Source organism: Vigna unguiculata, chromosome 9, assembly GCF_037176805.1.
Source record: "Vigna unguiculata cultivar grain cowpea cultivar isolate G323 ecotype 2 chromosome 9, ASM3717680v1, whole genome shotgun sequence".
Taxonomy (NCBI): Eukaryota; Viridiplantae; Streptophyta; class Magnoliopsida; order Fabales; family Fabaceae; genus Vigna; species Vigna unguiculata.
In genome coordinates, this window is record NC_140800.1 from 12,572,501 (window position 1) to 12,590,967 (window position 18,467).

Sequence of the window (18,467 nt, forward strand, 5' to 3'; positions counted from 1 at the left end):
TATGCAGACAAACGAATTAGCAATGTAAAAGTTTTCATATATTTAAATAATTTTTTAAATAATTCATGAGATGACAGAAGAACCAATGACTTCATCATATTCTTCATTGGTATATGATGTATTATTTTTAAAAATGTGTTTATATAGTCTAAGAAATAATATTATATATTTTCTATCGTGTTATTTAATAAAATATAAATAAAAAAATTACATATTTTTGTTATGTTAATTTAAAAAAATTTATTTATAAGATAATTAATTAAGTAATTTATTATCAAAATTATAATTAAAGATTAAAGTATAATGTATATAATATGATAATCAAATTAATTAAATATTTAAATTATAAATAAATATAATCAAAATATTTGATAAAATTTACTCAAATATGAGTAATTTACAATTTAACTATTGTGAATCTATATAATTAGAAGTCATAAATGGTTATTAAAAAATTTTAAAAAATATTATAAAATAATGTTTGGGTTAAGTGAGTTGTCAACTCATCCTAAACCTGGTTTGAATCTAGGGTTAATTGGGTTGGGCAATCCATTTTTGAAAAAGCTAAATTTTTCTTGATCTAATTTTGCTTGAATTTGTGGTGAGCCAAGTTGACTCAGAAGTTAAAATCTATTTTAATATCTTTATTATGAATACTGTAATAAAATAATAATAATTATTATTGAATAAGAACAAATTATTATTTAATAATAAATAATTTTTAAAGAAGTGACTGTCGTATGTACTTGGAAAAAATGGAGAATGGTGGACAAGGAAAATAGAGAACAATGTAATTGGAAGGCAACATTTTGTGTTTGTCATTGTGAGGGAGTTATACTGTGAATGAAGACTTGAGGATATAAGCAACATGGAGTTAATGCATGTGGATGAGGCTGAGTATTAGGGTTCATGTTTAATTTTCTTACTATTTTTAGCATTCATAGTGTCTATCAACAAATAATGATATAAACACGTACCATTATCTTACGATTTTAGAAAAAAAAAATGAAACAAAAACCTATATAAATCATAAAATACGGATCTAAAGCCATCGAATAAAACCTTGAATCATTTCGGCATTAGATTACTTTTGGTCCCATAGGAAAAGTCCTCTGTATAATGCTAATTAGGCAATTGCTTCCTGCAACTGTGAGGTTAAAGGGACCAAACGTGCAACTCCAGAAGAATGCATAGGGTTAAATCATTAAAACACCTTTAAGGTTAGTTTTAATATTTCACACATTTGATTGAGTGCAGAAAGAAATTTGAGGGGTGCAGGAAGTAATAGCCTTCTAATTAATAAGTATTAAATATTTTTATACTTTACGAGTGTGATATAATAAAAAAATATTGTACAAGGATTTTGTTAAATAGGTATTGTAAAAGGCTAATAATCTTATAAAATGAATAGTTTTTTAAGAATGTTTTAAAGATAATTGTGGGAGGGAAATAAATATTTGATGAAGATTTATATTGAATTTGAAATCATTAAATATTTGTTGTTGTATTAATTTATTGTTACTTCTTTAAGTGGAAAAATTGTGTTTTTATTGATCTATATATTATTAAATAATAAAATTTATTTTTATTTGCTTAAAATAAAAAGATCTTAGAAGAAAAACTTCAAAATATAATTATAAAACAAGTGCATTCTCTCATGGTGTATAGATTAATATTTTTGATTGAATAATAATAATATAAGAAATCTTTAAATATAGACTATTTTATCTTTTAGTGAACCTATATTAAGAAATACTTTGACCTTTCGATCTTGTATTTAAGTTTTATGCACTAAAGATTAAAATTACACACTCAAACAATGGTATTTTTTTTACATATGCGAAAAAAAATTGTTCGGATATTACGAAAATGGGCAAGTCAAAAACATATTATGAGTCATGCGGATTTATGATGACTTAAAAAATGTGAAGTTGTCAAGAGTCATGACGACTTTAATATTAATATTTTGTACTAGAATCGTCGTGATTCTTGATGACATTAGTATAAAACATTAATACTCAAGTTATCTTAACTATCACTTTTTATAAATTAATATTAACATTGAAGTCGTCATGACTCTTGACAACTATAACAATTTTAATATAACAATTTTAGTTTTATTAATTTTTTTAAACTCCGTTATTTGTAAATATAATTGAACACACATTTGGTTTGTCACATGTCTTTATTAAAGAGAAAATTAACATTAACAAGTAATTAATTTTGAAAAACCACTTAAGATGTTAAATTTATGAAGCAAAAAGGTAAATAATAAAATATTTCTTTCGAGATTAATTACATAACTTCTTGTATTACTCTTTGATTATATTGATTAATTTACACTTAAGTATTCATTATTCATAGGAAATAAAAAGAGATATTTCATTATGTATTTTAATAAATATTTGATTTTTGTTTTTATACTCAATATTTTCTAAACATTTTGTTGTTTAGAATATCTTTTCAAGTATATAATTAAAACACATTTGGGCCATTTGCATTACTGAAAGCCCATTTTCGTTGACATGCTCTTCTCTAACCTAACGGCACAGTCATGTCTATAAACCTCACATCCAAAGTTCTTTCTCAGTGGGATTGGCTTCACAACTGAGTGCGATCTTGTTTTAGGGTTGGCTTCGCAACTGAGTGCGATGTCATGTTAGGGTTGGCTTGATGTATTCAATAGTATGTGATTCTCTCATAGTCATCGTTTTTGTGCTTAATTTTGTACATGTTAGATTCAGATACAATGGATAAGCGAAAATGCCCTGTGAGGAAGATCTCCCATAATTGATAGGAAGTGCCGTATGACACTCTAAACGCAGCGCCAATCGAAGAACTTGTTCTTTGTGGCGCTGTGTGTGCGATTTGGAACGGGTCTTTGAGGGTATTTTTTTTCTTAATTGTTGTTATTTAAATTCTTTTTTAGTTTTTAATTTTGTTTTCTAGGGTTAGGTCTGATGCCACGTCGCTGGTAGCTTTAATTGCAGTGACCAGTGATACTATGATTGGACCAAAATCAAAAGTGAATTTCGTTTGTTTTGATAGGAATCTGTGGATTTCATACTTTATGATTTGCGGAGCCGTTTTGTGCGATTACATTTTTTATTCTTCGTTTGAACTTTGTGTTGTTTGTTTTAGTTTTATGTTGTCATGCTTGTGGCGAAGCCGATGATGATTTATTTTATTTGGAATTACCGTCTGATATTTGATGAGAATCTGTGGCTGACTGAGGCTTTCTAATTACTTGGATGAAAATTTGTTCAAGTTTCATCTTTTTTATTTATTTATCTTCAGTGTTGTTACTTTTTTCACTTTTCTTGCTGTGCATAAATACCTCAGGTGAAGAGCGAAATATATAATATGATTATTATTGTTTGTGAATTGATGCTTAAAATGTCTTTGTTTGCCGATTATTGTTCCCCTTGTTTGCAGACAAACGAATTAGCAATGTAAAATATCAAGATTCCTCTTAACTTAAATTACATGTCATTTATGTGACTTGTTTGTCTCTCACAATCCCCAACTCCTCCATTACTTATTTTATATTTCAGACCCATGGCCTTCATCTTCTATTTCCTTTCCTCCATCAAATCCTTCACTGCATGCAACAATTTCCATGGTCACCTGCAGCTACAAAATGTTCAAGTACTCCAATAGAACCCGTCTCCCTCTTCGCCGAAGGCGCAGACTCCATTTTTGCCGACCAGCGCCTCTGTTTTATGCATAAACACCAACACCACCTTCCTGGTAATCCGATTCTCACCAAGCTTTTTTATGCAAAAAAAACAAAAAAAAAAATCTCATGCTTATCAACTCACAAGTGTTGTCTTTGTTGCTGTCAGAAGTTAACATTGTTATCTTAATGTTCATTCCGTTTGAATGGCTTCATTCCGAACTCAGCAACATTTGTAGGTCTCTCTTGAGGGTGAAGCAGTTACACGCATTCCTTTTGAAGACCTATCTCTCAGAAGACCCTTTTTACGCAACAAAAATTCTCAGGCAGTATGCAGTCAACAGCGACATCAACTCGGCCCATCATGTGTTCGACAAAACTTCCGACCGAAGTGTCTACCTTTGGAATTCCATGATTCGAGCTTTCGCGCAGTCCCAAAGATTTTTCAGCGCAATCTCTCTGTTTAGAACCATGCTTGGGGCTGACATAAGTCCTGATGGTCACACTTATGCTTGTGTTATACGTGCGTGTGCTGACAACTTTGATTACGGTATGCTAAGGCGTGTTCATGGAGGTGCTGTGGCTGCAGGATTAGGACTGGACCCTGTTTGTTGCAGTGCACTTGTGACTGCTTATTCAAAACTTGGTCTTGTTCATGAAGCGCGTAGAGTGTTCAATAGGATCACTGAACCAGATATAGTTTTATGGAATTCGTTGATTTCTGGCTATGGGAGCTCTGGTCTATGGGATGTGGGGATGCAGATGTTTAGTGCGATGAAACTTGTCGGGAAGAAGCCTGATGGATATACCCTGGCTGGGTTGCTTGTGGGTATTGTAGATTCTGGGGTGCTGAGCATTGGCCAAGGATTACATTGTTTAAGTCAAAAGAGTGGGCTTGATGCTGACTCTCATGTTAGTAGTTTGCTGGTGAGTTTTTACTCGAGATGTAAGTGTATGGATTATGCATATAGAGTCTTTTGCAGTATTTTGAATCCTGATTTGGTCACATGGTCTGCTCTTATTATGTGGTATTCTCAGGCTGGGGTGTTTGAGAAAGTGCTGTACCTTTTTAGGAAATTAAACATTGAAGACAGGAAGGCAGATACTGTCTTGGTTGCCAGTGTATTGGCTTCTATTGCTCGGACGGCAAATGTAGGACTTGGGTGCGAGGTACATGGATATGCTCTTCGGCATGGATTGGAACTAGATGTCAGGGTCTCCTCTGCTCTAATAGATATGTATTCAAAGTGTGGTTGTTTGCAGTTGGGAATTAGTGTTTTCAGGATAATGCCAGAGCGGAATGTTGTTTCTTATAATTCTATAATTTTGGCTTTTGGCTTGCATGGATATGCTTACGAGGCTTTTAAGGTGTTTGAAAAGATGCTGGAGAAAGGATTGGTACCTGATGAAGCCACATTCTCTTCTCTCCTTTCTGCCTGTTGTCATGGTGGCCTCGTCAAAGATGGTCGCGAGATTTTCCGGAGAATGGAGGAAGAATTTAACATCAGACCTAGGGCTGAACACTATGTTTACATGGTGAAGCTCCTTGGAAGTTCTGGGGAGTTGGAAGAGGCTTACAGTCTGATCCGGTCTTTACCAGAACCTGTAGACAAGGCCATCCTGGGAGCCTTATTATCTTGCTGTAATTCTCGCGGAAATTCTGAGCTGGCAGAAACTGTAGCACAGCAGCTTTTTGCAAATAATCCTGCCGATAATGTATACAGAATTATGCTTTCTAATATATACGCGGGTGATGGGAGGTGGGATGATGTTAAGATGTTGAGGGATAAAATAACAGGACGTATGAGAAAAATGCCCGGACTAAGCTGGATTGAAAGCAGTTAGCCAGTTGCCTCTCTTTCCAGAAACAGAGAGGATTCTCCAAAAGGTATTACAATGTTAAACGTATATTTGCATATTTTTTGCTTCTTCTACTATTTTGACTTCTTGGAATGCATAGAATTGGTCTTTGGGAATTGTCTTTTAAGAAAAAAGCATGGAATTCTCATCTATAAAATCACACAATCAGGAGTTTCTTTAAAGTCTCTATGCCTGGTAGAAAACACATTGAGAGTAACATCATTCATTTTTTGTTTATTAGATCAAATTGATTGGAATATATGTAATAAAGGTGTTCATAACAGAGTCCAAAGTAACCGTGCATTAACCAATCCATGTATTTACATACTAGTGCGAACTCATGCCTGAGTTAGATTTCTGAAATAATGATTAAATTCTAATCTCACTTATTTTTAAATTATGCATTTGTTCCGTTAGTTTCAGTGGCTGATCTCACTCAAGTGCTGCCTATATGTTCTCTTGGTATATTTTCAAATACCCTCTTTCTCTTGCTATATTTTTCATATACATGGTTCCGGGGGGTTTTGTTCTATTCAAAGTCAGTTCATGTAAAAAAAATACTTAAACTATGTGACTATGTGATAGGGTATTGATCTCCAACTTTTATGTCTAACCTAAGATTGATGTTCTTTTTCTTTATACTCTGCCTGTGGTTCCAAAGCTTATCTCACACCTCTAAAGTTCTAACTTTTCCATTTATTTCCTTTCTCAACACTCCTACTAAGATTACATTATTTATAAGAAGCATGCCATTGACACCTAGATATACTCTGTTGGCAAGTCTACAAACAAGCCTCAGGGTAAAAAGATTAGGGTTCAAATTGATCATTGGTACAAACCTATAGACACAGGAAAATCTGTTGTGACCTCAATTTTTCATTTATTTCGGCTTTTAATGCTACCCATTTTTTAATTTAATGTCCAGTTCGGTCAACTCGAACCGATTAAAGAGATCAGTTCTTTGCAAATCTGCAACCAAAGTACTTTTAATCCAAAGCCAAATTTCACATGTTCTAGGGTAAAAAGCAAGATTAATTGTGTGATCTATGAACCCACCCTAATCCCTTTTCTTTCTAGTTCACAATATGCACATCCTTCTGTTCTGATGATCTCACACAAATTGAGCGGAGATCTCAATTTAACAAGTAATTGCACTTGTAGCGTTCAACCTTGTTTGCAAATTCTGCTTTGGTTGATCCCTCCTTGAACTTAGCTTCTAGGTGATAATGCCTCCAAGGAACATCTTGGTGAATTCTACATCCCAATCCTTCATGATCCATTGCATGAGTTTTTTAATTGATATAAGGAAACTTTTCAAGAAATTTCATGATCAACTTAACTTTTATTTTTCTATTTCTCTTTTCTTCAATGATACTTGTTGATGTATTAGTTTTGTTTTGTTCCTCTGATTGATGATGTAGTAATTCTATGAGTGCGAGTGCAATGTAACTTGAGAATGAGAGAATACTGTGATTTGGAAATTGGAACCATTTATGTTTCTCTTTGTATTACATTAATGATTAATGATATCCTACTGATACGAAGATAGAACACCATTTGATTGGGTGAAAGGAAAATTGTAGGATTGTTTGTGACTAAAAACTTTAAGATTTTTTTTTCTGAGGTTTCTATAATAACAAAAAATTTCAATATTAAGGCAGTTTATTTATTTTTTATTTTTTGACTGGGTTGTAAGAACCAATGGTTTTCCGTATTATCCTTGTGCTTTAGTTTGCAGTAGATAAATGATATTCTACCAGATGGCTTGTTGCTGTTACAGGCTTGATAGTTGGCTAGGTTCCCTGTTTTCATATTTTTGTTAGCTATTATTCCTTTTCATGGTATATGATGCGCTGATTTAGAAAGTTGAAAAGAAAGTTGTGTTATATAATGGGCATCCATATTACTTTCTGCATCTAGGGCGGCAAGTTCTCCGTTAAGAGTTCAAGAGATGCTTTATTAAAAAAAAAATACAATTTTTTCATTATGTTCCTCTTCACTTTTGGGATGATGCTTTTCTCACATGTCATCTTGTCCAAACGTTTCTTCACTTTTTGTTTTTTGCAATCAGGTTCCTATTATGTCTTGTATTGCAGATAGACTTTTTACCTTGTTTCTCTCCTTATATTTAGTTTCACATGTTTTGGCCATGACCTTAAATTAGGTATTTTTAAACTTTCTATCAAATCTCTCGAATGCATTTATTTTTAGGTTACTCAGATCTCCAAAAGGGTTATCATAGTTTTTTTACCTCAACTTCAACAATATAGTCTTTACCGAGTTACTATTTTTTTTGAGACCTGCCCCCTCTCCTTCACTGTACCTGATGATAATCACTACAAAACCTTTGTATAGTGGACCTATTGGTTTGGCTCCAATTTTTGCTTTTGCTCCACCTCCATTGATTACATGCCAACAACGAAAACACATTCCAGTAACATTACACCTACTCTGTCTCTTCTTTAAATTTTGCGTCTATTCTTAAGTTTACATATGAAGCCACAACTAAACCATATTGGTGCTTGGCAATGTTGGATGGTATGAGAGCTTTACACTCCATTGGCATTTGGGAGCTTGTTCCCTTAACTCCTGACAAGACTAGTAATGGCTTGGGTTTATACAGTAAAGATTGGATCAAACGGTTTTCAATTAAATCATCTGCTCTAATAGACTTCCTTTAACTTCTACACTAGTTGTATATTAAATATGCCTTGTTACATGGTAAGTTGCATGAAGTTTATCCGTATTAGTATCACGTTTTAGTGTTTTTGGTGAGTCTTGTCTTGTTGTTTGCTTTGTCATTCTCCCAGAGGTTTGAAGTGGTCTCATCATGCCTAGTAGTTTGGCTGTTTTATCTCCGCCTTAATACATTTCACCATAACTCGATGTAAAGTTGATCACTCTATTTTCTCCATTCACTGGCGGTGCATTTATTATGTCATCTACGTTGATGACATAATCACTAGTAAATGACATAATAAAGACTCAAAACTCACCTCTTCATTTAGTTTTAGACAAAAGACTTAGGACCCTCAAATACTTGTGAAATTGTCCAATGCTTTTCTTATTTGCATTACCCAATAAAATATGCTTCGATATTCTGAGACTGATGTTCTTGATTGCCATCTCAGTTATACTTGGGTCCCAATGTCAATCTTCAACAAGGTTAAAGGGGCCGTTTCGTAGGAAAACTCAACCATCTTATTGTCACCATACCTGGCATCACCTTTATAGTTAGTGGTAAGTCACTTTCTTAATTTCACTTGTGATAATCAGTTAGATGTTGTCATTCATATTGTTTGGTACATATATATAAGAAAATAAAGGAAATGCCAAAATTACTTGTTACTCTAATATGATTTTGGCAGTATCATGATCATACAAGAGACCCACTTCTAGGTAATGTGGTCTTATGGGAGGAAATTTCGTTTAATTGAGGAGAAAGAAGCATAACATATTTGTGGTTGAAAATTGTGCTACGGTATCGGTTGCATGCAAGTACGTGGCTAAATTAGGAGACATTCAATATATGACATTTATATGTGACAATCAAGTTATATTTCTGATAGGCAATACATCAAATCCAATCTTTCTTGATCGGGCCAAACACAGATAGATTGCTACTAAGAAAAAAATCTGTTTTAAGAGGAATTTATAAGTGACTTTGTCAACTCTAATGACTGGTTGACCGACATTCTCAGCAAGTTCTTGGAAGCTTTCATCATGATTACATTTTAGCAAGATTGTGCTTTAACCTGGAGAGGAGTGTTATATTTGAAATAATTATCCCCATAAATAAGTGTTGCTGTTACAACAATTTTAGGAGTTTAATTATTCTTTTGTATTTGTGATTGATTTTGTTGTACCCTAATGTGCTCACATACAACACAATATTCAGATATGTTCTTTTTTGTATGATAGTTTACAAATAAAGTACCACATAAGTGATTTGGTCGTTATGTTTGCTAGTTAAAAATGCATTACTTGAACCCAAAGACAGTGGGTTTGAACGGTTTGGTTTAGATACTATCCAAATATCATCCTAATTCAAATCAAGATGCTTCTGTCGGTTGAATTAACATGCTACGGAAGCCATGAACACCCTACATTTAACAGGTGCTATTAATATTTAATTGAAAATTTAATAAAGGTTTTTTCCACAATGTAAAGACCTTAAGAATCAATCCAATGAGTTGATGTAGTAGTTAGATACATTACTGTAACACACTGTAGTAATTAGATATATTACAATAACATCATGTGGGGATGATCTATTTAGCTGTGAATTCTGTTTTTGGTCTTTGCTATATGTGAAAACTCGCTAAGCAAGCGACACTAACGATATCACAAATGAAATGAGATTAATCAATGATTTGATCGGGGTAGAGAAAACTTATGACAACAAGAAGAAAAACCATAAGAATCAAGATACCACTCTTTTAAGTTTAGATACAAAGTGGTTGTTGTTTCACACACATGATGCAAACGTAAAGAGATTAATTTGCGCTTTCCCCTTTATTTTATCGGTGAGTATCAATCGTCGCAATTCTTATTAAGTTCCCTGTCAATATTTAATAAATATTATGGTGGAATGTCGATGAAACCTTGCCCAAATGGTGGAATGTCAATATTTAATAAATATTTAATCCTCTAATGTCTTGGACCCAATATGTCCCAAAGCATTCATCTCTATCCAGAATGTATATCATTTAGCCAATCCTGAAAGCCAGATCTAATCTAACGAAGAAAGATCTCAAAACAAACAAAAGACAGATCGGCAAAACAACTCTCTCCGCGTGCTAAGCGCAAAATGGAATTGGATTGGATCTTCGGACCTCTAGAAGCCGCCTTACTATATGTAGTTCCCAGTGATAGAACTGCTAAACAAGAAGCTCCTTAGAAGGACGGGTGGAAGAGCCATTCGTTTATTTTATATAGGATAGACCTTTTTTACTCTCGATAGACCGATCGAAGACTGACGGCAGACCGAAGAGAGCAAGCCAGTGGCAGAAATAAGTGGAATCGATCGATGGCTTTTTTAAGGAAAATCAACGAGAGTCCTTTTGACTTTGATTAGGCCAGGACTCATACTAGGATGAAAGGCAAGGATGATAGGATGTCCTCGCGTACTGGCTTATTCGCAGAGCAGGAAAGAAGATACCTTTCTTATGCAATTCTCGAGGACCTCCTGTCACTCTCACCACATAAATCATTCTGCTCTATGTGAGCATGAACGATTATTAAAGTTCATGATACCTTCCTTTATCTAGACATCTTCTATATCAAGGTATACACTAACCACCATCAGCAAGAGTTTCCCTTGAAACTCTTTTACCAACAATTTCCACATGCCATCTCAATCATTCAAGTCTCATGCCAATCCACCACCAACCAAACAAGTCATGTTTTCCATTTCATACTCAACATAACAAGATTTCATTTAATCTCATACTTTATAAATGCATACCATGACATACATATATCATGAAATAGTGTTTATCCTAAATAAGTGAGTGCCAACATTTAAGTACCTGCAATTCCATACAATCAAGCACAACACACAACCTAATTCTTACACCAAAATTCCTAAGAAAATTTATTATCACAAAACCAAAATTACTGTAATAATGCGTGACACATTTCTCAAGGTACAGACATCTAATCGACGATCGAACTAGTCAAATCACAAAATAGCATGTTATGAACCAAATGTCCAAATTTGAGCTCAATCAAACGGTTAATGAGTCGGGAAAATCAATTTTACTAAAACTGTGCATATGAGAAAAAGACATAGTCGCCCAGCTACCCAGGGCACTCGCCTAGCGACCACGCGACACTTCCAGAATACGAAAAATAACGTCAAATATCACACTTTCATGAATATTTGAACCCCTAACATGGAAATATACCAAAAATTAACGGTTTTCCCAATCTTGTCTCATATTCAACAAAACACTAATCACATAAAATAGAAATAACGTGAAACCCTAGCTTCCCTTACCTCGATAACGCTAGAAAACAAAGGCAAACTCTTAGCCGAGGAACACCGTAGCTCCAGGAATCAAACAGTGAGCTGAAACGTGTATATAAACACAGAACATGGGCATAAGGATGAACCCTAATCCAAACCTACATACTCGAACAGGAAAAGGAGAAGAAAGAGCAAGAAAGTTCTAATGTCCATTTACTTGGAGGCATAACTGATTTAGCTAGCTCAAAAATGGAAGGTTTCATGTGCCCTAGCAGAGCTCTCAAATGCTACAAAGGAGGGGTAGAAACTGTTTTTCAAAAATGAGACAAGTGAGGATTAGGGGGCTGGAAAGGGGTATTGGGGGTCCTCAAATGGGCTGGCCTTAGGCCCATGAAAAGGCCAGACCCAAAACGCTTTAGAACTGAAAAAAATGGGGCTTATATTTTTCGCTATGTTTTTTACTCAAACTCTACTATTATATTTTTAGATTCCTCCCCTACAATATACATTGCCTTGTACTCTTTTATCAATGCTGGAACAATAGCAACACTGTTGGTAGATGCTATGGTTTCACTTTCCTCAACAATTTAGTAGCATTAAGCATTCTTACTTTGGGAGGTACAAGCAATCCTATTTCCAATCCATCCACTAACCTACAAGTAAGTAAAGAAACTAATGTATGGTAATATGTAACAGACAATTCTTTTTTAATTTCTTAGAGTTTTTCTAACACATACACCATGGCTATGCAAGGGCTATCTTAAACATTTGGAACATTTTTCAACTCTTTTCCCTCACAAGTTGCCTTTCAACTAATAAGTATATTTAATACTTTAAGACGCCAAGAGGTCTACGATGGCTCGTATCTCATCACAAGTACATTGTGTGATTTACCTCTCAATTAGTCAAATATTTCACTTATTTCTTAGTGAGTTTAACATCAACTTTAAAAGAAGTATGTGAATAGACACTTGTTTGCAACTGATTCAACTGCCTTTTAGAGAGGAAAACCATTGTTTGCTAGCAACGTCATCAAAGGAATCGAGAGTTACAAAGGGTGGTTATCCTCAATATCTTTTTATATTTAAACATTATTAGGCTCAAGACATTCACTCACACACCGAACATGGTCACTTATAATGGACTTGGGCTTATTTATTGTGTTCATCAGTGACAAGGAAAAATAAGTTTTGGAGTTTGGAGGACTTTTAAGAACATTTGAGGTCTCTTTTCTTTACGATACACTTAGAATAACATTGTTCCTATTAAACTATTTTCCCCATTAGTAAATTAATATAATTAACATGACATTGATACAAAATGCAGTAAGAAATAACACACAGGCTACTATGTATAACCCACCTCCATTATCAACTTAGAAAGCACCCTATGTTACTGCCCGTAAATAAGCTTATCACACAACAAACACTTCACAACAATAACAACAACACCACTAATAAAATATTGGAGTCCTCAAATAAAATAATTAACTTCCACGACTACAACAATTGGAGTTGGAATTCAGCCAAATTAAATACTCATAAAAATAAATAATGCCAATTCTATCAAACAAAGAATATTAAATTCCTGTATGAACATAAGGAAAAGCTAAAAAGGCAAGAGAGTAAACAAAATATGGTGTTCCTAAACTATAACAATCAAATTGCATTTCATTTGAGTTCAATAATTATCTATAAACACAATTAAGCAGCAAAGAAAAATGAAGAAACATAAAATTAATTGGGAAGGGAAGGAAGCGCACTTGTTATGTTGTTGTTGTGGGAGACCGACGCCGCCGTGGGTGACTGTCGCCACATAGTTACCTTCACAACTCTTAGGAGACAAAACATCAACGATTAGGGTAAACGACAATGAGAAAAGAAAAAAAAAATTCTACAACGAGAACGAACCTGGCTCGATAACCACCGTGGCCCGCGGGTAATTGTCGTCGTTGTTAGTGAGCTCGTCGTCGGCGCTATGAGTGCTCATGTTGTTCTCATTCTTGCGTTCTTCGTTGTGGCTTTCTTGTTTCGTCTCCTCATGGTCTCTTTGTCCCTCTCATCTCTATGTGAGTGTTATGTGATGATGGGGAAAAAAACAAATGTGGAAATCGCTTTCCCGAAACTTCCATAATCGAAATTAAGGCTTTTCACTCAGGGTCGATAAAGAAATGGGGAAAATAAGTCGAGCTCGCTGTCAAAGAAAAGGGGGAAAGTCGAAGAAGAGGGGAAAGTTGAATGTCAAAAAGTACTAAGACTGAAATATGTGTATGGTGAATAAGTTAAATTATTTTGAAACTAAATAATTTATTTAACTACAATATATTAATATAAAATTTACTTCTTATGAATTTAATCTAATTAGATATTAACTTTTACTTTTTAAATAAAAAATCACCAATTTATTTATTGTCATTAGTCCACTAATAAAATTTAAAATAAAAATATTTTAGTCAGAAATTGAAAAAAAAAATCATAATATAATAAATACATATTTATGAAAGAATGTTGTAATAGTAAATATTTTTCATGGTCACTAAATTAGTTTATATTAGACCTAGATGGAGGATAATGACATAGATGTAGGAAACTAAAATATATTAAATTCATATTAAATTTGTTAACACAAATAAATTGAGTCTCAATATATTTTTCATAAGACTTAGATTTAAAATATTTTTACACGTAATTGTCAACTTTTCCTAATTGGTGGTGGTGGTTAGTGGCAGACCATAGAAGGTCCGCAGGAGGGCCATGCCCCCCCCCCCCCCCCCCCCCCCCCCCCCCCCCAATATTTTTTAATTTTTTTAGAAAATAATAAAATTAAAAATTAAACATAATAAAGAATAATAACATTTATTGAGATTTTTTTTCTTCTTCCCCATTTTAAGTTTTTCACGTATTGTATTTATTTATTACTCTTGTATCTCTTCTTTTGTTTTTTGTTTTAAAAAAGAAATAGAAAGTTATATATAAATTCATTCTCTCGTTCTTAGATCTCATCCGTCCTCTTTTAAGATAAAAAGGTAACTCTCTCCCTTCTCTTGATAGAAAAATATTAGTTTGATATTTAGTTTTTTTTTCATCTTATGAGTGTTTTGTATATTTTTTTTATGAATATAAAAAGAAAAGTTATGTACCATATGTTTTTTCATAATCATTTCTTAAATGTGGCTTGATTATCATATTATTTTAAGTAATTATGTCTCAATTTTTTTTATTAGATTTTGATAAATTATATTTTAGTCTTAATTTGCTTTTAAATAGGTACACTGATGAAAAATAAAATAATAGATTAATTTTTTTTAAGGTGATAAAAGGGAAGATACCCTTGAAGATAAAAAATAATACAAATTTACTTGTTCACCTATTTTCAAGCATGATATTAGGAATTCAATATTGTTGAATTAGATAACCATTTCTTAAAATTCAAAGAATTATAAGTGGGAAGTTTCATATTGATTCTTTTAAATTATAGGCAGAATGTTTCATATTAATTATTTGGAATTTAGTATAAGAAAACGTGCTTAAATATGAGAATATCAAGGGAAAGAGATGAAATTAGAAAAACTAATTTAAAATAGTTTCATATCAAATACAATTTCAAAACTATAATTTTTATAAGGAAAAAACATACAAAAATTTTAATACTAAATTATATATACTTTTGTTATATTAGTAATAATAATTAAATATATAAAATTTGAATATATTATTTTGGCCCCTTCAAACTTTTTGACCAAGGTCTGCCACTGGTGATGTTGGTGGTGGTGATGTTGGTGATAAAGGTGGTGGTGGTAGTGGTGGTAGTAGTGTTGGTGGTGGTAGTGGTGGTAGTAGTGGTGGTGGTGGTAGTGGTGATGGTGATGGTGATGGTGATGGTGATGGTGATGGTGATGGTGATGGTGGTGGTGGTGGTGATGGTGGTGGTGGTGGTGGTGAAGGTGGTGTTGATGGTGGTGGTTGTGATGTTGGTTATGGTGATGGTGGATGTTGTTGTAGTGGTGGTGGTGGTGGTGGTGAGGCATGTGGTGGTGATGGTGGTGGTTGTGGATGTGGTGGTGATGGTGGTGTTGGTGGTGGTTGTGGTGGTGGTGATGTTGGTTATGGTGGTGGTGGAGGTTGTGGTAATGGTGGTGGTGATGTTGGTGGTGGTTGTGGTGGCGAAGGTGGTGGTGGTGATGGTGGAGGTGGGAGGCAAAAAACTTATGAGTAGCAACAAATTGTAAAAGTAAATAATTTAGTTATTTTGTAATTTATATTAAATATTAATTTAAAACTTTTATCATGTTAGTTAATCTAATTAAATAATTTTATGAAAAAAATATGTGTATGATTTACAGACTAAAAAAATTGGCTTAAATACCTTTTTGGTCCTCATTTTCGTAGTGTTTGTTGCAGATGGTCCTCATTTTGACAGAATGTTTAAAATGGTCCTCATGTTTACCAAATGTTTAAAATGGTTCTCATTTTCGCAATTCGTGTTTTATTTGGTCATTTTCTGTAACGCCGTTTAAATCATTAACGGAGCATTGTAGCATTGTACAGGTGGCACGGATTAGAGTGTGTTACGTGTACTGTACAAGTGTGGTAATTAGATATTTGAGGATAAATAAGTGGGCTAGGGTTTTGGTAGGGAATGTTTGAACAGTTGGTGAGTTTTGGCAATCTTGTTTCTCCATTCTCAATTGGTGTTGCTGCAATCTTTTTCTTCCTGCAATCCCATTATATAGGTATGTTACGATCCCAATATTCTTCCTTTACCTCTGGTTGTAATCGTTGGAGGCAACCGTGTTGTATCACTTCATGCACTGTTGGTGGTTCAACAAGAAATGGATTAACCCAATTTGTAGTTGAGAGATGTCAGCTTTGATGATGGCAAGAACTCCAAAGAATATTGGTAGAAAATTTTGGGTACAATTTGTTTTTATTTTTGTGTTAATAATAGATTGGTTTTAATTTTTGGTTTATTGATTTACAGAGTGGTGGTTCCAATAATGTGGGCTGCAACTTTTTCAAATGGTGGTGTTGATGAAAAGGATAAGTCATTGAAGGTTGCTGAGAAGAGGCTGCAATTAGTAATAGGGTTCACTTGTGTTGTTATTGTATTATTCGAACTGTTATTATGTGTAATCTTTTAAAGTCCAATATGTTTTGTACTATTGTTAAATGAAGAAATGAATTAGTTTGATTATGTTGATATTAGTCCCAACATGTTCAAAATGACATCTTAATCTGAGCATTGAAGTAAGTGATATTGATCTAAGCTTGGGAGAAATTAAATTGATCTAAGTCTGGAAGAAGTTAAATTCATAACGTTAATTCATCCTCATCAAAATGCACTACATCAATGTTTGACAAAAGTGAAATTGAACGAAGTTTAAGGAAAATCAAAATGCAGTACATCAATAAAAAATTCTGCATCAGAAATTCCAAAAAATAACTAAGAGGTTTGTAGCTGCTATCATGGTCTCCTCCTAATCTATAATTTCATCCTAAACTACTGAGATGGTTCTTCTGGTATATGTAGTGGTGCTGCTTGACTCTCCATTTCATTCCTTGGTGGTTGAGTTGTTTGAGTTTCAACAGTTTGTGCATTCTCAGCAGTTTCAGCAGTTGGTGCATTCTTAACAATTTGGGCATCCGATGCAGTCTCAGTCGGTGTTGCAGTCTGATCATCCACAGGCTTATTTGGGGCAATTGTTCCTGTTATGTCCAATCTGACGGCATATGCTACATTTTTCTATGACCTCCTTTGCTGATTTGTGTGTTATCCTTTCTCAACTCCCACTCTTCCAACCTTCTTTTTTTCTTGGGTCTTCCTGGTAAGATCCTCTTATGTGGTGGATGAACGTCAGGGTAGGGAGTTCTTTCCCACAAGACTTCACCATTGACTGGAAAGATGATGGATTGATATATTTCTTCATAGATGGATCTCTTGAAACAGATTGGTATGAATTCCTCAGCATTGATATTGATGAAATTCATTGCTGCAATAGCATGGCAGCAAGGGATATTCATCATTCCTTACCAAAACCCTAGCTCACTTATTTATCCCCAAATATCTAATTACCACACCTCTACAGTACCCGTAACACACCCTAATATAAAATGTGTCACTTGTACAATGGTCCATCAATGATTTAAACGGCGTTACAGGAAAGGACCAAATAAAACACGAATTGCGAAAATGAGGACCATTTTAAACATTCGATCAAAATAAGGACCATTTTAAACATTCTGTCAAAATGAGGACCATCCGCAACAAACACTACCAAAATGAGGACCAAAAAGGTATTTAAGCCAAAAAAATTTGATGGCTAAATATCATATTAAATATATTTTATAAAATAAAATTTATTTCGGTCACTAAATCAGTGGCTAAAACATTACATATTAAATAATGTTTAGTGACCAAAAATATTCGATGGCTAATTACCATATTAAATATATTTGACAGAATAAGAATTATTTTGGTTGTTAAATCGATGATTAAAACATTATATATTAAATAATGTTTAGTGACCGAAAATATTTGGTGGAAAATTACCATATTAAATATATTTTATAGAATAAGATTTATTTTGGTTAAATCGGTTGCTAAAACATTACATATTAAATAATATTTAGTGACCAAAAATATTCGGTGGCTGATTAACATATAAAATATATTTTACAGAATAAGATTTATTTTGGTCTCTAAATTGGAGGCTAAACGTAATATTTAGAGACTAAAAATTTCGGTCGCTATAGGTGACTATTTGTTATTATTATGATTCAATGACTATTTTAGTCACAATTTATGACTAAATTATTTCAATGACTAATATCAGTTGTTAAATTGCATTTTTTTCTAGTAATGATAAACACATCTATCTTAACATGAATTGTTGCAATGGTAAGAAAGGTATGATAATGCACCTCCAATATAAATGCTATTTCTTCTTCTTTTTTCTAAAGA

The 18,467-nt window shown here is 33.4% G+C and overlaps 1 protein-coding gene and 3 non-coding genes across 13 annotated transcripts; all 4 read left to right on the forward strand.

The window, feature by feature from the left end:
• Positions 1-2,569: 2,569 nt before the first annotated feature.
• Positions 2,570-16,506, forward strand: LOC114171900 (putative pentatricopeptide repeat-containing protein At1g64310). Of its 10 annotated transcripts, none has more exons than XR_014984527.1 (6): positions 2,570-2,685; positions 3,555-3,750; positions 3,846-5,564; positions 5,954-5,998; positions 8,668-8,776; positions 8,905-9,495. XR_014984527.1 is itself a non-coding variant. In XM_085666402.1 (4 exons), the coding sequence occupies exons 1-3, from the start codon at positions 2,674-2,676 to the stop codon at positions 5,519-5,521; spliced, it is 1,884 nt and encodes a 627-aa protein (XP_085522528.1). In that variant the 5' UTR covers positions 2,571-2,673; the 3' UTR covers positions 5,522-5,564; positions 8,668-9,495. The 10 variants fall into 10 exon arrangements, 1 of the variants encoding a protein (XP_085522528.1); XR_014984530.1 differs by having other exon boundaries at positions 9,106-9,495; XR_014984533.1 differs by lacking the exon at positions 5,954-5,998 and having other exon boundaries at positions 2,667-2,685; positions 3,846-4,603; positions 4,715-5,564.
• LOC114171906 (small nucleolar RNA Z112) lies at positions 2,765-2,890 on the forward strand. The gene has a single exon (XR_003601735.1). It is a non-coding gene; the product is annotated as a small nucleolar RNA Z112 (small nucleolar RNA).
• LOC114171904 (small nucleolar RNA snoR2/U65) lies at positions 2,955-3,104 on the forward strand. Its single transcript, XR_003601733.1, has one exon. It is a non-coding gene; the product is annotated as a small nucleolar RNA snoR2/U65 (small nucleolar RNA).
• Positions 3,166-3,241, forward strand: LOC114171907 (small nucleolar RNA snoR77Y). Its single transcript, XR_003601736.1, has one exon. It is a non-coding gene; the product is annotated as a small nucleolar RNA snoR77Y (small nucleolar RNA).
• Positions 16,507-18,467: the final 1,961 nt, after the last annotated feature.